Source organism: Gorilla gorilla, chromosome 3 (genome assembly GCF_029281585.2).
Source record: "Gorilla gorilla gorilla isolate KB3781 chromosome 3, NHGRI_mGorGor1-v2.1_pri, whole genome shotgun sequence".
Taxonomy (NCBI): domain Eukaryota; kingdom Metazoa; phylum Chordata; class Mammalia; order Primates; family Hominidae; genus Gorilla; species Gorilla gorilla.
The window spans coordinates 107,920,002-107,944,562 of NC_073227.2; the positions used below are offsets into that span (position 1 = coordinate 107,920,002).

The 24,561-nt window shown below is 39.6% G+C and overlaps 1 protein-coding gene across 1 annotated transcript; it reads left to right on the forward strand.

Moving 5' to 3' along the window:
• The first annotated feature begins 3,098 nt into the window (after nucleotides 1-3,098).
• DSPP (dentin sialophosphoprotein) lies at nucleotides 3,099-8,720 on the forward strand. The gene is made up of 4 exons (XM_031010363.1): nucleotides 3,099-3,149; nucleotides 4,290-4,373; nucleotides 4,507-5,493; nucleotides 5,970-8,720. The coding sequence occupies exons 1-4, from the start codon at nucleotides 3,099-3,101 to the stop codon at nucleotides 8,718-8,720; spliced, it is 3,873 nt and encodes a 1,290-aa protein (XP_030866223.1).
• The last annotated feature ends 15,841 nt before the right edge of the window (nucleotides 8,721-24,561 follow it).

Genomic DNA, 24,561 nt, shown 5'->3' on the forward strand with positions numbered 1-24,561 from the left:
TAAATCTGTTGTCTTTATGCACCTTTGGACATCTTGCTACTTTTGACATTTTGAATGTCTGTTTTTGAAATGTAGTTTGAATACTCAATTGATAGATTTTTAAGCTTTTATGTCACTGCTTATTTCAGTTAAATCAGAGAGATTTCAGGGGAGTTACTGTTTATAGATTGTTAAAGATCCCTCAGGCAACGTCAAGGCTGCTGCATGTGGACGGTTTCTTGAATTATAGCACAGAAACTTTAATACCTACCTCAAGAATGATAGGGGTCTTAAATAGGCAGTCATATTTACTAAAGAAACCTAGAGTTTTCTTAGATTGCCAACCTTGGTAAGACAAGAAATGTCAGGGTGACAGAGTTTAAGTGGCTCTTTTCAGGTATCTTACACTGATTCTCTATATTTAAGATGTGAAACAGCCTCACAGGAGCTGTTTAATTAAGTGAAAGTAAGTCTAGTCCTTTTGGAACCGAACGGTTCAGTGAGCAAATACATATCACCAAGTGAAGGAAGTGGGGAAGTTATTATGTGCTTCATAGACTCGATGCCACTTTATAACCCCATATCAGGGATCCTAAACAGTGATTGGTTGAGAAAATTATCAAACTGAGTTTAAATTTCAGCAAGTACAAAATTGTCATGCAAAAGTCCAGGACAGTGGGCCACTTTCAGTCTTCAAAGAGAAAGATAAGAAATTCTGGATTTTCAAAATCCTTTTGAAGCCTTTTAAGGTAAGATGAAATATCCTTTTTACTCAGAACCAACTGATTCATTTAGAAAGAACTTTGAATTTCAAAGATGAAGCCAGTTTGATTTTAAGAAGCCAGTACCCCTTAATGATTAGATTGTTTGCTTCCTTTTTGACTTGTCATATTGATAGTATGTATAAAAGATAACGGACAATTATGACCTAAGGAAGAGATAGATCGGGAAGAAGAAAGACCTCATACTGAAAAATTGGCCAACTGAGGTGGAAATTTGACAATTAACTATCTGGGCACTTTGATTAGTTTTGATAAAAAATGAGATAACTCAGATTTCAAAAATCCACCTTGGGCTTTCAAACAAGGCTTCAATTAGGCTTTGCTTTTTAGTATTTTATTACTTACTATTACTTATTATTTATTGTCCCACATGAAATGAAATTTAGCAATCACTAATGATGCCAAATCTAATTGCTAAATGAAATGAAGCTAAATCTCATTTCATTAGTAACAATAAATGAAATAATCTGATGGAGGTTCACAAATTCTGAAGTCTTTGTTTCATGCTGAGATCACCTGGGCCATTTTTATTGTAGTCTTCAAAGTCATTCACCTGCCTTGGAAACGGTGATAACCATCATGGAATTGTTCCGGAGTGGAGCTGAAAGAGAGATGTAGTGGTCAGATTTCTGAACTGTAGCTCAGAAACTGGACACGCATCACTCTGGCCTTGGCTGCAGGTACCTTTCCAGTATGCTGAGGCTCTTCCAAATCACAGTGCAGACGGGCCTTCTGCAGAGCTATGTAATGATTAGGCTTGGGACTGCAAAGTACAGGATAACTGTGGCTTAGTAAACAGCTGGCCTTCAACATCTGTGCCCCAGAGCTCTGCATGATACTTGTCCTGGTGTCACCTCAGCCTCACTTGAATCTATGGCATTTCAGAAGGAGCTCTAGCTGTTCTTGGCTTTCTGATGAACAGCTATAAGAGTGAGCACTTTTTTCCCCCTCAGTAGCTCTGGAACTGTGTCATCTCTCCTGTGAGAAAATGCCAATAATTCTCATAACAGTTGATATTCAGTGAAGTTTTATTATATTTTCACTACCACCATTAAATTCAATCAAAGCCATTTTATGACATGCAGCATTATAATCTATACATCCGGTGGGAGTTCATGAAATAGGAGTAAAACTCTCCTTTCTATCATTACTTCAAGAAATCCAACTTGCAATATAAATTAATTTTTTTACTCACACAGATTATAAAATGTCTATTCCAACTTATCAGAAACATGTTTTAGACCGTTTCTGAATTTGAATTCTAACAGGGATGAAGAATCATGATTTTAGAAGTCCCATAAAATAATTGCTATCATTTATTCAAAAATTGCAAAGTGCCTGAAGCAATGCTAGATATTGCTGATAGTCATTGGTATTATGCTTTCATAATACCAAACATTTGGTATTTGTGTAGTTGAAAATGTTCTCAAGTATTTCAAATGTCTATATTTGAAATATTTATCAACAACATTCAGAAAACATTTTTTTCTGTGCTTTGCATTGGAATACAATAATCACCAAGACGCTCTCCTGGGCCTCAGGAGCTTACAGGAAATCAGGGCAACACATAAGTAACTAGGCAATTTTAAACAGTGCAATGCGTTACCACTGAGATGTGCAAACTTCCTTGGTATAAAAAGGAAAGAGATACCAAATACCCTTTGAAGTGGAGTCAGAGAGGGCTTCTCAGAGATAATTCTACCAAACTTCAGGATAATCCTGAGGTGCAGGTGTTGTTATTATTCCAGGTGGAGGGATAATAAACCTACTTAAATTTCTCAAGCTTACACAGCAAGTAGCAGGGGTAACATTTGAACCCAGGTCTCTGAATACAAACCCCGTATTCTTTCCACTAGCGTAGGCTCCCTCATATTAGTAATTTCTTTCTCTTAAAGTCTGGTATAGCTCAATTCTATAGATTTGGAGTAAGGATGACAAGTGTTTTACCTTTTAAGCACAATTTCGGCAGAATTAGTTAGTACTTGATTAAAGCTATTCAGAAGAGAAATAGATGTTTTTACATCCAAGAATTGCAGAAGAACAAAGTTACAGCTATGCCCTTTGTACCTGTTATGGCATTTTCCTTCATTGGCACAGGCAGAAAAAAATCTAGGAAGCTACATTAGTGCTGAGCCTGGTGATGCCCCCATAACCACACCAGGTATGTTCTGGACCATCATATGTCTTCTCATGTTAGATACATGCTTCTTGTCCAGGAAAAGGGCAAATGCTTACACATCAAAATAATATAGTACTATGATTTTCCCTTTACTTTATAAGTAATTTTGTGCTGTTCCTTTTTTATACAGCCATTGATTATTATTATTCCTAAAGAAAATGAAGATAATTACATATTTTTGCATTTGGGCAGTAGCATGGGCCATTCCAGTAAGTATGCCTTTCTTAGAAAACCTCTTCACTTTGTTATCTCTTTTAACCTAACATTAATACAAAATGTAGTGTGTGTGTGTGTGTGTGTGTGCATGTACATGTGTGTATATATATGTGTGTGTATATATGTTTCCTTAATTTTTTTTAACAGGCTGAGTCTAAATATTTAGATTTGCACTAAGGGCTTTATGTGATATCTGTGAGGTTTCAACAAAACCACTCCAATTCAACGTCTCATTCCTCTATAGAAACTCATATCTTGTCTGAAGGATTATTATTATTTAAAACATTTATTCAGATTAATTTACACTTAATGCCCAGAAGTCATGGAGACTTTGTCCATCTTTGTTTCATACTCTGTGAATTTCATTCTAATACGAACAAAGTCTGTGCTGTTTAGGAAGTTTCCAAGAAAGAATAATAAGAAAAAGTAGATTTTTTTTTCAACATATAGGAGACTAATGTTTCATTCAGAGTTATTATTTATGTGCTCACTGTGGAAAATTTGGAATATATGATGAATACCAATAAAAAATTGAGAAAATTCAACCATTTATAATTTTACTAGCCAGCCATCATGTTTTACATTTTCGTATGCTTTCATAATACCAAACATTTGGTATTTGTGTAGTTGAAAATGTTCTCAAGTATTTCAAATGTGCTCTTGCAGAGCACAGAAGTATACTAGCGTAATACTTGATTTTGCTTCTGTGCAGGCTCTGGTCACGCCTCCTGTTCTTTTAAGAGTTTTCATCAGGATTACACTTAGAGCGGGTTTGTGCTAGTGCAAGAGGCTTTTTGTAGAGAAACACCAGAGGTCTATCCCCTCGTCTTTCTGCAAGACTCTTTCCTTCTACAGTTGAGATAAGTGGGCTGATCTAACACGTCCATAAAATTGGTAATACCACAGTGAAAAATATCCATGTGCCCAGTTTCAATTCTACACAAGCCCTGTAAGAAGCCACTTCTCTTTTCTATCTGATTAAATCATACTTTGGCCTTTGTGTTAAACCTTTCTTCTTCATGGAGGGAAGAATATTTGTGTGAGTGTGTGTGTGTGTGTGTGTGTGTGTGCATGCTCACGCACATATTCACAAATAAGAACCTTTTCAACAGCCAGTATTTTCTACTTGGCAGGTTCCTCAGAGCAAACCACTGGAGAGACATGTCGAAAAATCCGTGAATTTGCATCTCCTAGCAAGATCAAATGTGTCAGTACAGGTATAGGATGTAATATATTTCATTTTATTTCCTATTTCTGAGTTGCTACATTCCATTAACTTCCCCAAGATTGCAATTTGCTTTCCTTCAAGATCATTGATACTTATAATTGATTGAATTGTTTCTTTTTCAGGATGAGTTAAATGCCAGTGGAACCATCAAAGAAAGTGGTGTCCCGGTGCATGAAGGTGATAGAGGAAGGCAAGAGAATACCCAAGATGGTCACAAGGGAGAAGGGAATGGCTCTAAGTGGGCAGAAGTAGGAGGGAAGAGTTTTTCTACATATTCCACTTTAGCAAATGAAGAGGGGAATATTGAGGGCTGGAACGGGGACACAGGAAAAGCAGAAACATATGGTCATGATGGAATACATGGGAAAGAAGAAAACACCACAGCAAATGGCATCCAGGGACAAGTAAGCATCATTGACAATGCTGGAGCCACAAACAGAAGCAACACTAATGGAAATACTGATAAGAATACCCAAAATGGGGATGTTGGCGATGCAGGTCACAATGAGGATGTCGCTGTTGTCCAAGAAGATGGACCTCAAGTAACTGGAAGCAATAACAGTACAGACAATGAGGATGAAATAATTGAGAATTCCTGTAGAAACGAGGGTAATACAAGTGAAATCACACCTCAGATCAACAGCAAGAGAAATGGGACTAAGGAAGCTGAGGTAACACCAGGCACTGGAGAAGATGCTGGCCTGGGTAATTCCGATGGGAGTCCTAGTGGGAATGGAGCAGATGAGGATGAAGACGAGGGTTCTGGTGATGATGAAGATGAAGAAGCAGGGAATGGAAAAGACAGTAGTAATAACAGCAAGGGCCAGGAGGGCCAGGACCATGGGAAAGAAGATGATCATGATAGTAGCATAGGTCAAAATTCGGATAGTAAAGAATATTATGACCCTGAAGGCAAAGAAGATCCCCATAATGACGTTGATGGAGACAAGACCTCCAAGAGTGAGGAGAATTCTGCTGGTATTCCAGAAGACAATGGCAGCCAAAGAATAGAGGACACCCAGAAGCTGAACCATAGAGAAAGCAAACGCGTAGAAAATAGAATCACCAAAGAATCAGAGACACATGCTGTTGGGAAGAGCCAAGATAAGGTTAGTTTGTAAAGCTGATTTCTTTCAATGGCAGTTTAAATTCTTCCCCTCCATCTATTGATGCTAGCACAAAAATAAACCATGACAAGCATCCATGTATTTTTGTATCCATATTACTTGACTATTTAAGGAAACCTAGAGTCCTTACTAGACTTCGAGATAGAACAACTTTAAACATCTTACATTTCTGATAACTTAGTTATAATTCTAGAAAAGTCTTATGCGAAATCATGGATCCCCATGTAATTGTTTACAAAAGTTCCTACTGGGTAGGAATGTGGATGAATTTTTAAGGAATCTAAGCACCAGGATGTTTTCAATTACAGAATAAAGCACATTTTCACAAATAACTGTGAAGTACTAGAAATGTAACTCCTATCCCTATGGCAACTTTTCCCAGTTATTCTTCCTCAGATCAATGCAATTTTGCAGCAAATATTCACTAGTTAATCATTCTTTCCTCCATCTTTCCATAGGGAATAGAAATCAAGGGTCCCAGCAGTGGCAACAGAAATATTACCAAAGAAGTTGGGAAAGTCAACGAAGATAAAGAGGATAAAGGACAACATGGAATGATCTTGAGCAAAGGCAATGTCAAGACACAAGGAGAGGTTGTCAACATAGAAGGACCTGGCCAAAAATCAGAACCAGGAAATAAAGTTGGACACAGCAATACAGGTAGTGACAGCAATAGTGATGGATATGACAGTTATGATTTTGATGATAAGTCCATGCAAGGAGATGATCCCAATAGCAGTGATGAATCTAATGGCAATGATGATGCTAATTCAGAAAGTGACAATAACAGCAGTAGCCGAGGAGATGCTTCTTATAACTCTGATGAATCAAAAGATAATGGTAATGGCAGTGACTCAAAAGGAGCAGAAGATGATGACAGTGATAGCACATCAGACACTAATAATAGTGACAGTAATGGCAATGGTAACAATGGGAATGATGACAATGACAAATCAGACAGTGGCAAAGGTAAATCAGATAGCAGTGACAGTGATAGTAGTGATAGCAGCAATAGCAGTGATAGCAGTGACAGCAGTGACAGTGACAGCAGTGATAGCAACAGTAGCAGTGATAGTAGTGACAGCAGTGACAGTGACAGCAGTGATAGCAGTGACAGTGATAGTAGTGATAGCAGCAATAGCAGTGACAGTAGTGACAGCAGTGATAGCAGTGACAGTAGTGATAGTAGTGACAGCAAATCAGATAGCGACAGCAGTGATAGTGACAGTAAGTCAGACAGCAGTGACAGCAACAGCAGTGACAGTAGTGACAACAGTGATAGCAGCGACAGCAGCAATAGCAGTAACAGCAGTGATAGTAGTGACAGCAGTGATAGCAGTGACAGCAGCAGTAGCAGTGACAGCAGCAACAGCAGTGATAGTAGTGACAGTAGTGACAGCAGCAATAGCAGTGACAGCAGTGATAGTAGTGACAGCAGTGATAGTGACAGCAGTGATAGTAGCGACAGCAGCAATAGCAGTGACAGCAGTAATAGTAACAGCAGCGATAGCAGTGACAGCAGCAACAGCAGTGACAGCAGCAACAGCAGCGATAGCAGTGACAGCAGCAACAGCAGTGACAGTAGCGATAGCAGTGACAGCAGCAACAGCAGTGACAGCAGCGATAGCAGTGACAGCAGTGATAGTAGTGACAGCAGTGACAGCAGTGATAGTAGTGACAGCAGCAACAGCAGTGATAGCAACGACAGCAGCGATAGCAGTGACAGCAGTGATAGTAGTGACAGCAGCAACAGCAGTGATAGCAACCACAGCAGCAATAGCAGTGACAGCAGTGATAGCAGCAACAGCAGTGATAGCAGTGATAGCAGTGACAGCAGTGATAGCGACAGCAGCAATAGCAGTGACAGCAGTAATAGTAGTGACAGCAGTGATAGCAGCAACAGCAGCAATAGCAGTGACAGCAGTGATAGCGACAGCAGCAATAGCAGTGACAATAGTAATAGCAGTGACAGCAGCAACAGCAGTGACAGCAGTGATAGTAGTGACAGCAGTGATAGCAACGAAAGCAGCAATAGCAGTGACAGCAGTGATAGCAGCAACAGCAGTGATAGTGACAGCAGTGATAGCAGCGACAGCAGTGACAGCAGTGATAGCAGTGACAGCAGTAATAGTAGTGACAACAGCAATAGCAGTGACAGCAGCAACAGCAGTGACAGCAGTGATAGCAGTGATAGCAGTGACAGCAGTAATAGTAGTGACAGCAGCAATAGCAGTGACAGCAGCAACAGCAGTGACAGCAGTGATAGCAATAGCAGCGACAGCAGTGACAGCAGCAACAGCAGCGATAGCAGTGACAGCAGTGATAGCAGCGACAGCAGTGACAGCAGTGACAGCAGTGACAGCAGTGACAGCAGCGACAGCAGTGACAGCAGTGACAGCAGCGACAGCAGTGATAGCAGTGACAGCAGTGACAGAAGTAATAGTAGTGACAGCAGCAATAGCAGTGACAGCAGCAACAGCAGTGACAGCAGCGATAGCAGCGACAGCAGTGATAGCAGCGACAGCAGCGATAGCAGTGACAGCAGTGACAGCAGCAACAGCAGTGACAGCAGCGATAGCAGCGACAGCAGTGATAGCAGCGACAGCAGTGATAGCAGCGACAGCAGCGATAGCAGTGACAGCAGTGACAGCAGCAATAGCAGTGACAGCAGTGACAGCAGCGACAGCAGCGACAGCAGTGACAGCAGTGATAGCGACAGCAGTGACAGCAGTGACAGCAGCGACAGCAGTGACAGCAGCGACAGCAGTGATAGCAGTGATAGCAGTGACAGCAGTGATAGCAGCGATAGCAGTGACAGCAGCGACAGCAGCGACAGCAGCGACAGCAGTGACAGCAGCGACAGCAGCGACAGCAGCGATAGCAGTGACAGCAGTGACAGCAGCGATAGCAGTGACAGCAGTGATAGTGATAGCAGCGACAGCAGTGACAGCAGCGATAGCAGTGATAGCAGCGACAGCAGTGACAGCAATGAAAGCGGCGACAGCAGTGACAGCAGCGATAGCAGTGATAGCAGTGACAGCAGCAACAGCAGTGACAGCAGCGACAGCAGTGATAGCAGTGACAGCACATCTGACAGCAATGATGAGAGTGACAGCCAGAGCAAGTCTGGTAACGGTAACAACAATGGAAGTGACAGTGACAGTGACAGTGAAGGCAGTGACAGTAACCACTCAACCAGTGATGATTAGAACAAAAGAAAAACCCGTAAGATTCCTTTTGTGAAAAGTATGGTAATGGGATAGGAAAAAAAGATTTCCAAGAAAGTAAAGAAAGGGGAGAAATAAACATAAGACGTGTGTAAACAACTGGGGGAATCAAATCAAACAGCTGGATTCAGAACCAAGACCTAACTCCTGCAGAGAGAGACTCTGAATGCATGACCTTTGGTACATGCTTGTTAATATTCATGTTCTGAAAATATTTTGTTAAAAGTGTAAATCTAAACATAAAAGAACAATTAAAATATTCTTTAATACTTCACACAGAAACCTCAAGTAATCACTACATGATAACTTCAATTTAAGTGCCATGTGCTGCAGAGAATGTAGCAGGCAGACACATCTTAAAAGCAACCTGTGGCATTGCCTTAAGTCTCCATAGTTATATATTCTGGAGAGGTGGTCTGCTTACCGCTGAGTAAAAGATGCTGTACTGTGATAGCCAACTTGGCTTTGGATTCAGTTGCTTGTTCTATGGAAGAAATACATTTATTTGTTACATGAAAAAAAATTGCAGCTACTATTCAACCTACCTGGGCTATGGGAATAATCTTTCTAATGATCAAATAGAGTAGTTATAAGTCACAGAAATTCTAAAGAGTGCTAGTCAGAAAGAGCTCAGAGACGGGTTGATGTATAAAATCTGATCTGTAATCTGATGTATAGCATCTGATGTTAAAATCTGATATAAAAAAATACATCTCAACAAACCACTGGAAATTTAGTACAAAGTCCCTAAAACTATTGACAAAGCTGATGCAGTGCTTAGAACAGTGTCTTACTCTCAGGAGCCACTCTCCAAATGTTAACCAGTAAATGACACATGAATGACTCTGGAGGAGCATCACTTAGAAGCGCGGTGGCTCACGCCTGTATCCCAACACTTTGGCAGGTCGAGGTGGGCGGATCACGAGGTCAAGAGATCGAGACCATCTTGGCCAACATGGTGAAACCCCGTCTCTACTAAAAATACAAATATCAGCTGGGAGTCGTGGTGCGCGTCTCTAGTCCCAGCTACTTGGGAGGCTGAGGCAGGAGAATCGCTTGAACCCAGGAGCGGAAGTTGCAGTAAGCTGAGATCGTGCCACTGCACTCTAGCCTAGCGACAGAACGAGAGTCCGTCTCAAAAAAACAAACAAACAAAAAAACTGTGTTATGTGGTATCAATTATTTATCTTTACATCAGTCTCACCAAGTCATTCTTAGTTCACAATTCCCTTGAAAACCTCAACACGCCAAAACTTCTAAACCAGACCCTGAGTCTCCCTTCCCACTATTAATCTCTTTAATAAAGCTAAAGCTGCTGGTGGGTAATGGTTTGGAAAACTTCTCTTTCTTATTTGAGAGTCATATATGCAGTTACGATCTGAGTATATATCACTCAGCTTTGGCATGAATGAAGGTAATTCTTAGCCCCAAGATGAAGCCCAATTTCTAGAAAATGACAATCTTAAAGGTGTATAGAGAATAGAGATTGATATTTAATAGTGCGGAGATATAGTTTATCATCTAAATTAGGGCACTTTGGAGAATGAAAGGGGTGTTATGAGTAATTATACGGAGACAGGAGATATAAATTGGGGTTGTCCCAGGGAAACTGGGAGATACTATAACCCTAACCCATAAACCTTAAGGGTATTTTTCAAGATTTAGTAGTGACGCTTTGAAATCTCCATCTTTTTCCATTGAGGTAATTATTTTAGCTTTGTTCTAAAGCAAAGCTGAAAATCTATAGAGTGAGATTATGAATGCAACTTCTTTATTGTTAATTTTCAACCAGTTGTTAGTTGACCATTTGCCTTCTAATATTAGGCATATTTTATGAAAAGAGTTTCAGGAGGTTTATTTTTCTGCCTTCTTCCTCCTCTGTGCAAGTGTCCTTTAGTTAAGAGATCAACATTGTGAGGAGTATTGTTGAAGACTTTAAAAATACTATTCATAAACTTCTTGGTAACTCTTAAGAGTGCAAAATGTCCAGGTTTGTACTACATCACAGTCACGTCATGACTCTAAACTTCTTTCCATATAATATGTTCTAGGTTTTTAATTTCTTTAGATTTTAGGGTTTTTTGTTTTGTTTTGTTTTGTTTTAATTTGTAAAGCATTGCTTCTAGTATGTGTCACAACTATTTCAAAAGGTTGCTATGAACACTAAGTCAGGCAATGGACATGGAATTCTGTAAACTACACAAGATACATAAATGAAGGAGATAAATCTCGGTGTTATAAGAAATATCCATTTATTAAAGTAAATACCCTTTTATACAATTGCTCACAAGGAAAATTCCCTTCATCCTAAAGAGTTTGCAAATACCCCCTCTATCACAAAATCTGATGTATAATATTGCTTTTAAAAATTAGCTATTTTTAATTAAAAAAGTAATATATGTATATGCACAAAATAAAAAAAATCAAACACCATAAAGAGGTATACAGAAGTATTATCTTAAATCTTGACCCTTCTACACTCCCAGCCCTCTATATCTCTTTCCTATTGCCTATAAGAAATTCCCATTACTAATATCTTGTGGAGCGTTTCAGAAATATTCTATGTACATACATTCCCCTTTTAAAAACATGTGGAAGTCTACTATACACAATGCGTTCATCTTATTTTTTCAATTTAATAAATACCTTAAATATTGGTTCATAGCACACAGATCAACTTCATTTTTCTTCACGGGTGTGTTTTATTTTGTTTTATGAAGTGCCATAAGGTATTTGATCTGCCTTTATTGTTCCATCACTTTCTAAGCCATTTCCAGTCTGATAAAGTCTCTGCAGATATTGCCTGCAGTAACAGCCTAAGCTGGATCAATTTCTAGCCAGTTCTTATAAAGAATTTACTTTAAGAAATATTTAGAGGCAGGGAATGTTCAGAATCTAGGGTTGATACCAGAAGTAACAAAGATATGATCTTGATTTTCTTATATAATCATATCTGCATTGACTTCTGGACTTTCAGGGAAAGAATGGAGCAGACACACTACAAAAGAACATCGCAAAAGTAGATCCTTTGAACACAAGAAGTCTGGTATTAGGAAACAAAGCTTATTTTCAGTTATTTTCTGGAATAAAGATTAGTAGGCTGTCTGCTAATATTGCCCACAAAAACAGTATTTTTTAAACTGCAGGTTGCTACTCATTTAGTAGATCATATCAATTTAGTGACTAATGATAAATATTTTATAAAACAAAAGAATTAAAAAGAAAAATCATAATGTACCATCTGTACTGTTTTGTGAACCTGGATCATATCTATCTATATATGTACACACACAAATATGTCCAAGTGTACATGTAGTAGGACCTGATGGAAAATGCCTTTCTTACTGTTGATTGTAGTTTTAAAAAGTTTGAAAGCCATTGGTTTAGAAAATAATTACTGCTAGTAATCATTTTATATTTACTTTTTCACATTCACTTTTTCCCTTAGAAACCTCTAAGTTTCTTTCCCACTTTGAAGCAGAGATTTTAAAGAAAGAAAGAAAGAAAGAAAGAAGGATGTATGTGTAGACGGACAGGGAAGAGTGGCAGTGGAATGCGTTTCTAGATTTATCTGTACCACAGTAAAAAGAGCCAAGGAAACATTGTCACTCTTGAACAAGAGGCTATCAGGATGGTGCTGGTGGATTTGTTAGAAATTCAAGATTTCTTTCTGGCTGCATGGATTACTCCACAGATGACTGAAGACAAGATCTGAAAACTTACTCTCAGAGGTGGTCTTGTCCTCCCCATCGACCGGAGAATTCTTTCTGTGTCGGTCATACCACAAATCAGGAAATGTGGTAACAGGTTTTGTTGTTGTTGTTTAAAAAATATGTTTTTTACATAAAAAGATAACATTTATAAAGTTATACTTCACCATACAAATACATTTAAAATTATTAACTGAAGTGTAATTTCCCAGAAGTCAAACTTGCTTTATGATTTGTAATGGAAGTTTTGAAAAACTTTAGACCAAAATAACCAGGAACAATTTTCCTCTCCCTAAAAGGAGCAGGAACAGAATAGAATAGTTTAGTCATAGACGAAAACATCATTGTGTTCTCACAGTGATCCATTCACTGCTGCTTGGAAGCAAATCCTCTAGAGAATGAAACAAACCAACAACACAATGTTCCCATCCTCTACCCTCTGAACAGGGATCTTGGGTTCAGATGCAGAAAAAGAAAAAAAAAGAAAAAAACTCAATTCCTATGGGGCAGTCTTGCAGCTCAGAAAAATTGTGCAAAATCTAAAGATACATGAGACTCAATCTGTTTTCCATGAGTTTGCCCAGTTCCCACTCTAGCATGAAGCACTGATTTTATAGAGCTTGATCATAAGATACTTCCCTTATTCCCAAACCCATTATTTTGGGCTTCACCACCTGCTCTACCCATCTCTCCTTTACTCTGTTTCCTTATTTTCCTCCCTAGTCTTTTTCTCTCCAAAGAGGTTAAGAAAGCTCTGTGGGGAGGAAACTCTTCACCCTTTGCAGATTTTAATTCCCAGGCATCTCCCTTTGTGAGAACCCAGACAAACCCCCTGGCCAGGGACTGCTGTGCTTGGGCTTATATCACCGGTCTTTTTGTACACTCCTGGATTTCAGTCTCAACCAGCTGGTTCCTACCTTCCTGGCACTTTCCTCAGTTGAAACCACTGAATCTTTCTTTGCTATTCTAACTCCATCTTTTTATTCTGAGACCAAACAGAACTGAAGGCAAGAGATACTCAGACTGCAACAGACCAACCCTTAGGTACAGCATGATGGCACACTTACTTCTTGTCTTATCCTAATATCTTGATTCCAACAAGTAGACTCGGACCTTGTCCCAAAGCAACAATTCCTTTTGAGTGACCTGATCTTCTAAGTTGGCTTCTGTCTAGCTTCTTCATAGTATTCTGGTAAACGGATGAGAATTTCCCCAGCCCAATCAGCCTGAGAACACCAGGAGCAAACCTGTTATCTGATACAGTTGACTTTATGGATGCTATGCAATGAAGGTGACTGTGGACCAGAGCAGAGGTGGCTCAGCAAAGGAAAAGATAGAATTATTATAGGATTTTGGGAATGAGTGGAATGTAGATGGTATTTAAATGAAGCAGTGTTTGAAAGGTTCAAAGAAAACAGGGATAAGGATTTGGATTATGAAATAGACCCAGGCTCCTGTTTCTTTGCAATGTACAAAGTTAGGATGAAGATGGATTGTTGTATCCAGAAACCCCTTATCTGAATCTCTCTGCACCTGGGTTGTAAATTGAGACTGCTTCTGTGTCAAAAGAGCTTAGACTCTCCAGGCAAGAATGGAGTGTTTCATTCTTACCGATATAATCTACAGCAACAAAGTCTCTGATAATCTTTGCTTTTGAAAAAAATAAAGTTTCTTAATGATTAATAAGGCAGGAGTCCATTCAACAAAGGGAGTTGTTATGACGCTTTATAGCTTCAACACCCTTAAGAGAAATAGTTCCTGTTCAGTTTGCTGCTGTCTTTATATATGTCTATTAATGTAGTCTGATAAATGGTGGGCAGATTTTTTACTCTCTCACTCTGAGCTAATTTTTGTTTTCTGAGGATGTATGTTTCTGTTAAAACAAAGACTCTGCCTATCCCGCTAGTCCGGTGGTCTCCAACGTTTTGGCACCAGGGACCAGTTTCTTGGAAGACAATTTTTCCACAGACAGGGTCGAGGAAGGGAGAGGACGGTTTCAGGATGATTCAAGCCCATTACATTTATCATTAGATTCTCACAAGGAGAGTGCACCCCAGATCCCTCGAATGCACAGTGCACAATAGGGTTTGCACTCTATGAGAATCTAACGCTGTGGCTGATCTGACAGGAGGCAGAGCTCAGCCGGCAATGCTTGCTTGCCTGCCACTCACCTCCTGCTGTGCGGCCTGGTTCCTAACAAGCCACAGACCGGTGTTGGTCTGTGGCCCAGTGGTTGAGATCCCCTGTGCTAGTTCTTCAGAATCAGGCAGGATTCCCAGATGCCTGTCTGTTCTTTAAATATCACCCAATATCACCTGTTGGACTTTGCATCACTCCCATCATCTCTGTTTCTCTTTTGCTAATTATTATCTGTACCCTGAAAACACATTGCCACTTTGTGAATTCTTGTGTTTTGCATACAGCTTTCCTTGCTTAAACCCTGCAGCATGGCACAACTTCTTCACTCTCATTTCTCACCCACTCCACGTAAACGGAGGTTCACGTTCTGTCTCTTTTCTGCCTATCCTATTCTGTTACTAGAAGCCCACCATAAATTGTCAAGTTGTGGCAGTTAGCAGTTCTCATCTCTAAACTGAACTCAACAGTCTTCTCTGGAATCCAGGTCGCTGTGCACTAACTTTGTAGATGTCTTCTTTCCCAGGGGTTTCCTTGGCTCTGGGTTTCTGAAGTTCAATTTCTAATTTTGACATTCTTCTCCTCACCCTTTTTGGCTTGTCTGAAGGACAGTTAAAATAACACATTTAATTTTTTTTTTAAGATTTCCAGGAGAGTTTATTTTGGTTTTTGCTTTTTATAACTTCACCTTTTATTTTTGATTCGGGGGTACATGTACAGATTTGTTACCTGAGTATACTGTGTGATGCTGAGGTTTGGGGTACAGTCGATCCCATCACCCAGGTATTGACCATTGTACCCAATAGTTAGTTTTGCAACCCCTCCCCTCTCCTACCTCTAGTACCCTCCAGTTTCTATTGTTGCCATCTTTATGTCCATGAGTACCCAATGTTTAGCTCCCACTTGCAAGTGAGAACATGTGGTATTTGGTTTCCTGTTTCCGAGTTACTTCACTTAGGATAATGGCCTCCAGATGCATCCGTGTTGCTGCACAAGACACGATTTCATTCTTTTATGGCTGCATAGTATTCCATGGTGTATATGTACCACATTTTCTTCATCCAATCCGCCATGGATGGGCACCTAGGTTGACTCCATGTCTTTGCTATTTTGAATAGTGAGAAGAGTCTAATCTTCAAAACCTGTTCTGAGTTTTTTCTTTCAGTGAAGCTCAAATCTTCACCTGTCATTATCTGCCAGTTGATGGTACTGAATTTCGTTTCAGGATTGTAAAAGAAGAGTGTAGCTATTTTGTTCAACCCAAAGTTCTCACCACAGTCCTCTTTTCCACTCTGACTAGATCCAGGACAAACAAAATAAGCAAAAAATCCACACAAATAATCAGAAAGCACATCCACAATATTATTCACGGCTCTCCACTTAGAACGAGAAAGGCTTGAAACAAAATGGCAATTGATAGGTAAGTAAACTTACCTGGACTTAGCAGAGAGGCGAATGCCAGCTCAGTAATGCTAGCGTTTGTGTATAGATAAGTTTGTCGCCTATTGTCTTCCTTGCTTCACAGAACTATCTTCAGAGGAATGTTTGATGGAGAAATGTCCAAATCTAGATGTCTATTGGGTGGAGCTTTGGCAACACCATTGCCAGTTCTAGCTTTTTAGAATTCTTGAAATAATCTTATCAACCTGCAGATGTTTACAGTACCTACATCACTGCCAATCACAGTGTGACCAGTGAAGTAGTGTTGGCCTGTAATCTGATAGAGTTCAAAAGTTCAAAAGCACAGAAATGAAGAGTAAGTATATCTATCTTTCCTTTTCTTTTTTTTCTGGAGACGGAGTCTCGCTCTGTCGCCTGGGCTGGAGTGCAGTGGTGCGATCTTGGCTCACTGTAACCTCTGCCTCCTGGGTTCAATCAATTCTCCTGCCTCAGCCTCCTGAGTAGCTGGGACTACAGGTGCACACCACCATGCCCAGCTAATGTTTTGTATTTTAGTAGAGACGGAGTTTCACGTGTTGCCCAGGCTGGTCTTGAATTCCTGAGCTCAGGCAATCCACTCGCCTCAGCCTCCCAAAGTGCTAGGATTATAGGCGTGAGCCACTGTGCCTGGCCTGCATTTCTATCTTTTATAGCAACTTGACACTGTCATGAAATCCAATGTGATCATTTTTCTAGTAATTCATTTTCATTGAATTTTATGAAAGTATTGATCCATGGTGGATTTGAAATTTAAAAATATAACCGGTTTTTAACCATAGGTAGTTTGAGAAATATCTAGCTATCAGATGACTGTGGTTGAATTAAATTTAGCCTAAAGCTGCCTCCTTGCATTTTTTAAGTTTGGCCTAAAGGTTTATCCATACATAGTGAACTGTAACCTAACTGGATATGTAAACAGGCTATAGCCTACCCTTGTAACAAGCAGCTGAGTCTCAGCCAATCACAGCAGGCATACTTCAACCACTCACAGCCAAATGTTCAAACCGTGTTCAAACAAGGAAAACACTGAGCTGTAACCAAGCTGGCTGTCTCTGTGCCTCGCTTCTGCTTTCTGTAAACTGCCTTCCTATTTCTGTCCATAAATCCTTCTGACCATGCAGCAGCGCTGGAATCTCTTTCTGTCTATTCTGGTTTGGGGGACTATCTGATTCATGAATCCTTCTTTGCCCAGTTAAACTCTGTTAAACTTAATTGGTCTAAGTTTTTTTTTTTTTTTAAAGACAACTGAAAATTAGGCATCCAAATTATCTTGAAATACATCAGCGGATGTACGTACTATATACTACATAAAAGGGCTACTTGAATGAGGAGCTGAAGCATTTATCAGAGAAATTCATATTTCATGTGCCAGAAATCTCAGAGATGTTCCCCTTTGAGACTAACATGACTATCTGACATCCGTTAAAATGAGATTATTGGGCTACGGGTGGAAGACAAGATGAATAAAAACCTTAAAAATTAGGGGATTGTTTTTCTGAAATCCAAATCTTTTGATATTCCTGGTCTTTCAAGAAAGAATAACTAGCAGAATGTCTTTCTACCAAGCTCATGAGGTTGATTCTTAGGCAGGAGTAGAGGTAGCTCTGAGAAGATGCAGCCATCTGCCTCTTTTTGATTTATTGTAATATTAACCTAAAGCTACTTTTTTTTTTTCTATTCACTAGGTGTGAATGGGCTGACTTCCACCAGTGAAAATATAGGAAAGCCAAAAAATACTTTTTGTATTCTTAGACCTACTGACCGTGTGGAAGGAAAAGCTTCCATGGGGAGTTACCCACCAAGGGCACTTGCTAAATTCTACTGATAATCCTGTAGATTTTCAGTGAGGCTTTAAAAAAATGGCCCTCAAATGCCAAAGCAATTCAGCATGATAATTTAAAAAGCTAACATGGGTATTTGTATTCATCTCAAGAATTCCATTAGATACGTTTATGTTGTGCTCTTAAAGGCCTCTCCTTCATCAACTCCTGTAGTTTCTCCTCTTTTTAGCTCCCACATTCTCCTATCTCTTGTATTAGGTGATCCTGTTTTGGGCTCTCAACCCTGGTTTTTATCTTGGCCAATCTTTGGGACAACTACTAGCATTGGATTGGCTCTGTCAGCTGCTATCTCAGGTAAGAGGTTCTTCGTTGCTACTCTCTACTCCTTACCATCCTCTCGCTGCTTCTCAGTAATAACCTGTTTTGTTTTCTGAATTAGTAATCACCTGTTTTGTTTTCCGAAACTCAATAGAGTGATTGAGAGAAGATTGAGATTGGAAAAGATGGAAAGAGTCCAAACTTGAGTATGTATCAGAAACCCACAAAGGCCTTGTTTTAAACAAAGATCCATCTCCTGTCTTTCCCTGCTGAGTTCCTGATTTGGTAAGGGTAAAGGCCAAGATTTGCATCTCTTAACAAATTCCCAGGTAAGGCTGATACTATTGCCTGGAAAATCACACCTTGAGAATCCCTGAGCTAAACAATGTCAACCAGGTGAAGTGTGTGTATTAGCATCTCCAGTGAAGTGGGTTTTTTTGGAAGGGAGGCTAGGTTTAATTACCTTGAATTAAATCAGGAAAGCCAAAGTTAAGATCTGAATGCTGCATATTGATTACTATGCTTACCTAGGACACAAACTCATCCATAACGACATCTTATTTTCCCTTCTGGAGTGTACGGTCAATAGACAATCTAGACTGAGAGGATTCCTTCATTGCAAGCTAAGTTAGCTTCTGCTAAGTAAATGAAATAGGTGTTTTCTATATTTTATAGGCATTGAAGATTTAAGGCAAGTTTTTATGACCAATGAGAATTCTCTTTTTCATATGTAGAAGTAGCAACCCTTGCCCTAAAAATTATTTTAGAAATTTAGATGGTTAATTTCATGTGTCAACTTAGCTAGGCCACTATACCCAGATATTTGGTCAAACATTATTCTGCACGTTTCTTCAAAGGCATTTTTAAGGTATTTTAAGTTAAAGTTAACAATTAAATCAGTAGACTTTGAGTAAATCAGAATACCCTCTCTATTAGTCCGTTTTCATGCTGCTGATAAAGAGATACCCAAGACTGGGCAATTTATAAAAGAAAAAGGTTTAATTGGACTCACAGTTCCACGTGGCTGGGGAGGCCCCATGATCATGGCAGAAGGCAAGGAGGAGCAAGTCACATCTTATGTGGATGGCAGCAGGCAAAAAGAGAAGGCTTGTGCAGAGAAACTCCTGTTCTTTTTTTTGTTTGTTTTTTTTTTTTGAAGTCTTGCTCTGTCGCCAGGCTGGAGTGCAGTGGCACGATCTGGGCTCACTGCAACCACCGCCTCCTGGGGTTCAATCGGCTCTCTTGCCTCAGCCTCCTGAGTAGCTGGGACTACAGGCGTATGCCACCACGCCCAGCTAATTTTTGTATTTTTAGTAGAGACGGGGTTTCACTATGTTGGCCAGGATGGTCTCGATCTCTTGACCTCGTGATCTGCGTGCCTTGGCCTCCCAAAGTGCTGGGATTACAGGCGTGAGCCACCTTGCCCAGCCGAAATTCCCGTTTTTAAAACCATCAGTTCTTGTGAGACCCACTCACTATCACAAGAACAGCACAGGAAAAGACCCGCCCCTAAGATTCAATCATCTCCCACTAGGTCCCTCCCACAACACGTGGGAATTATGCGAGCTACTAATGAGATTTGGGTGGAAGCACGGAGCCAAACCGTATCACTTTCCATAATGTGGATGGGCCTCATCCAATCAGTTAAAGGCCTTAATAGAGAAAAAACCGAGGTCCCGGGAAGATGAGGGAATTCAGAGCAGATTCCCTTCCGACTCTTTAGAACTACAACTCTTCCCTAGGTTTCCAGCCTGCCAGCCCACCCTGCAGTTTTTGGACTTGCTAGTCTGCACAATTGAGCAGGCTGATTCCTTAAAATAAATCTCTTTTTCTCTCTCCCTCTTTCTCTATATATGCATCTTACTGGGTCTGTTTTTCTGGAAAATACTGACTGATAAAGAAGTAATGACAACTCTAGAAAACTTCTTGCTACTTGATGGGAGAAACATTTGTACAGCATTTCCTAGGATGTGATCCATAAAACCCCGTTCTGAAGAATGTTCAATAGAAAGGGGGACTCTGGAGATTACCAGTAAGTATTATTAGCTCATAACAGGCTCTGAAAATCTCCATAGTTAAGAAGCTCGTTGACTTTTTTAAACTGAGAAGTTCCCAAATAAATCTGATCATGGAATCTTTTTTGCCCTGCATTAGTTACTGGCCACCGAGGGAATCTATATTACAGAACAATTTTGGGATTGATATTTTAATAATTTCATTCTCCCTTACCCTAAAAGTTATATTCATCTGTACCCATTCTTTCCTCTTTCTGAGGTGCAGATGGTTTCTGCATCTGTCTAAGGCTGATCCATCTGGGTCTTAGGCCTCTGTATTTGTCTCTTAGAGTTCTCATATGTCAAGTAAGAAATCCAGCTAACTTTCTGCTACCATCCTGTTAGGGAGATACCTTGGATGTCCAGCCCTAAGCTATTCTTGCTATCTCTGTAGTCACCAGAAATGTGACTGAAGAAGGTTTCAGATGATTCCTGTCCTAGCCAACATCTGAGAGCAAACACATGAGAGACCTCAGTTGTAAACCACTCAGCTGAATCTGTAGTTGACCCATAGAAGTTCAAAAGATAATAATAATAATAATAATAATAATAATAATAAATTGAGGTTTCAAGTCACTAGGTTTTGGGATAGTGTCATGTGCTGAATATTTATCCCACTCCCCCGCATTCATTTGTTGAAATTCGAACCCCTAATGTGATGGTGTTAAGAGGTGGAGCCTGTGGAAGGTAAGTAGGTCATGAGAGTGGAGCCCTCATGAATGGGATTAGTGCCCTTATAAGAAGATGCCAGAGAGCTAATCTGCTCTCTTTCAGACATGTGAGAGACATCTACATGCCTGTGTCGCTCATCAGATTTTAAATTCCTGAAGAGAAGACAGTGTGTCTTCTTCTTCCTTGGATCCCCAGTACAGTGCCTGGAAACTAATTTGATCAATAAATTCATGTTAAATACTGAATAACATAAAGAGTGTGGGAAGAAGTGCTTGTGAGTTGTCAGGAAGAAGACTATCTTCACTATTGTATTTGAAGGGGGCTTTAAAAGATGTGTAGGTTATGGCCGGGCGCAGTGGCTCACGCCTGTAATCCCAGCACTTTGGGAGGCTGAGGCAGGTGGATCACCTGAGGTCAAGAGTTCAAGACCAGCCTGGCCAACATGGTGAAACCCCATCTCTACTAAAAATACAAAAATAGCCGGGTGTGGTGGCAGGTGCCTGTAATCCCAGCTACTTGGGAGGCTGAGGCAGGAGAATCGCTTGAACCTGGGAGGCAGAAGTTGCAGTGAGCCAAGATCGCACCATTGCACTCCAGCCAGGGCAACAAGAGCAAGACTTCTGTCTAAAAAAAAAAAAAAAAAAATAATAATAATAATCATATATATAAAATAAAAATAAATAAATAAAAGATGTGTAGGTTATTGATAGGTAGCAAGGAGGGCATTCTGAGTGAGGTGAACCATTGATTAAAAGCAGAATGTATTGGGGGTACAATGACTAAACCAGTATGCCTGGAGCATAAGTTTCATAAGACTCATAGAGATATTATGAAAAAGAAGACGAGATACGGAGCTAAGAAAAAAATAATGTAGGGCAATGCTCGTTGCTACATTTCAATGGGTTTTGGTTTTTTAAAAATTTAATTAAAAAAACCCAGCAATTTCAAATAGTTTGACCTAAAGTAATAATAAACATGGTCTTGGACAAACCTATTCATTTCTTTAAATTATTCAAGGAAGGAAATGTTATCTTTTTTCAAAATGCCTACAAGGGTTCTGTCTGACCCTGATGATAATTAACAAGTACCTAGAGAAAGAAGAGACAAAGAGGTTAAGGAGTGGAAGAAGAAATTGCAAAATTTTAAAAAGTTAAAACAGATCGAGACCATCCTGGCCATCATGGTGAAACCCTGTTTCTACTAAAAATACAAAAATTAGCCAGTTGTGGTGGCATGTGCCTGTAGTCCCAGCTACCTGGGAGGCTTAGGCAGGAGAATCACTTGGATCTGGGAGGCGGAGGTTGCAGTGAGCCAAGATTGCGCCACTGCATTCCAGCCTGGCGACAGAGCGAGACTCCATCTCAAAAAATAAACAAACAAACAAACAAACAACAAAAAAGCTAAAAGCATTAACAGGCCAGGCGCAGTGGTTCATGCCTGTAATCCCAGCAGTTTGGGAGGCCGAGGCAGGCAGATCACTTAGTCCAGGAGTTCAAGACCAGCCTGGTCAACATGGTGAATGAAACCTCCCCTCTACAAAAAAATACAAAAATTAGCCAGGCATGGTGGCATGTACCTGTAGTCCCAGCTACTCAGGAGGCTGAGGTGGGAAGATTGCTTGAACCCGGGAGGTGAAGTTGCAGTGAGCTGAGATTGTGCCACTGCACTCCAGCCTGGGTGACAGAGTGAGACCCTGTCTCAAACAAACAAACAAAAAAAGCATTAGTGAAGAAATAGCAATATATTAGATTGTTGAAAATAAGATTAGAAAATATACTAAAATGAGCACATAGATTTCAGTTGATATTTATGTATGTAATTTTATGTACTCAGAAAAGTAACCTAGTAGATATGTAGATATTCTATTACTAAGAAAGGAGAAACTTTTTTTGGTCTTACAATTAATGGGAATGTAAGAATGCTTTGAGAAGGTTACCAGTTTTCACGCCTGTGTTTAAAGAGGACAACTCTAACTTGGTTCATGTGGATTCTTAAACATACCAATCAAACCAAGGACTGCAAACGTGATAATACGATATGAAGCTTAATGCATATCTAAGTGAAATGTTTACCTGTCTTCATAATAATTATTGTTGTTGGGCTGGGCATGGTGGCTCACGCCTGCAATTCCAGGACTTTGGGAGGCCGAGGCAAGTGGATCACCTGAGGTCAGGAGTTCAAGACCAGCCTGACCACTGTGATGAAACCCCCTCTCTACTAAAAATGCAATAATAATAATAATAGTAATAATTACCATTGTCAAAGGTATCAGTGATTATTATGCTTCTGCTCATCAAATTTGGTTAACCTAGAGTGGCAAAACACCATTGATGTAATTGACTACTGGAGAAGTCAGAAATCTATTTCAGCATCACCTTTCTTATTATCTTTTGACATGATGGTGCATTTGACGAATATTTTTATACATATATAAATTTATAGAAATGTATGTATAATCTGGTTTGCCAAAATTACATACTTTAACAGCAAAGTGAAAAATCCTAATTGGTTAAAAAAAGAAAAAAGCCATGAATAAGGGCTAGGTGCAGTGACTCATGCCTGTAATTTCAGCACTTTGGGAGGCCAAACGGGGAGGAGTGCTTGAGGGCAGGAGTTCGAGACCAGCCTGGGCAACATGTTGAGTCCCCAGCTACTCAAAAGGCTGAGCTTGGAGGATTGCTTGAGCCCAGGAGTTGGAGGCTGCAGTGAGCTATAATCATGCCACGGCATTCCAGCCTGGGTAACAGAGTGAGGCTCTGTCTCTTAAAAAAAAATGCCATGAGTAAAAGTAGGGAAGCATTTGGAAGAAAATATGCCCTACCAAGTTTGTCTGTATCCAGAACCAACAACTATTTGGCTGATATTTCATGTTGAGATGCTTTGATGGCATTGCTTTACTGTCTTATTAAATTATGTCAATGGAAGGTTTTCACACATCTTTATCGAGGTTGGACTGGTTTGCCACTGACAGATGACTTATCTTCAGAGTAAGCTACTCTTTTCTAGACCAATCTTTTTCCTTTTGCTAATTAAGAATTGACTCTTCTGGAATCCTTTTATTGACCATGAAGGGTGGTAGGAAGGAAGTCTCAAGGAGAAAATGTTGGAGAACTGATGCTGTAATCTATTCTAAGCATTATTTAAAGTTGGCAAAGAAAAATGTGGGACATAGTGTTCTCAGTGTTAGCCATTTTTATTCTACTAGCAATTTTCTCCAAAATCAGAACATCTTGAGGTCTCCAGATTGGAAAAGAATCAATTTTTGTGGCAGAGTGAAATCAACCTTTTTCAAATAACCAAGCTGTGGTGTTGTAAATTCAAAAATAGTCTCCAAATAGCTGCAACTTTCAACTGTTCTTACAAATAAAAACATATTTAAAAAACCAGTTTTATCCATTTCCAAATCCTAAGACAAAGAATTAATTAAACTACCTTCATGGAGAAGAGATAAACATTTTTAAAAATCAAATGAATTCTGACATAAAAACATTACAAACACTTGCTTACTTAAGATTAGAAAAACCAACCAAAGTGATGCCCATAAAAATGGTGAAATTACATTATGAGCCTATAAAAGAGCTGATCTTAACTGTCATATTCAGTATTAATTTTTTGAAAACAATATTCATCTTAAAGACTTTTCACTATTAAATATAATCCAACCTTAACAAACATTTAAAACAAATGCTTGTGTAACCACCACGTACGTTAT

Bases quoted from the DNA above. Each gene is read 5' to 3' on its own strand.
- DSPP (XM_031010363.1), top strand. From the start codon at position 3,099: ATGAAGATAATTACATATTTTTGCATTTGGGCAGTAGCATGGGCCATT. The intron at 3,150-4,289 runs GTAAGTATGCCT...TCTACTTGGCAG, and splicing joins CAGTAGCATGGGCCATTCCA to GTTCCTCAGAGCAAACCACT. The intron at 4,374-4,506 runs GTATAGGATGTA...TTTCTTTTTCAG, and splicing joins GATCAAATGTGTCAGTACAG to GATGAGTTAAATGCCAGTGG.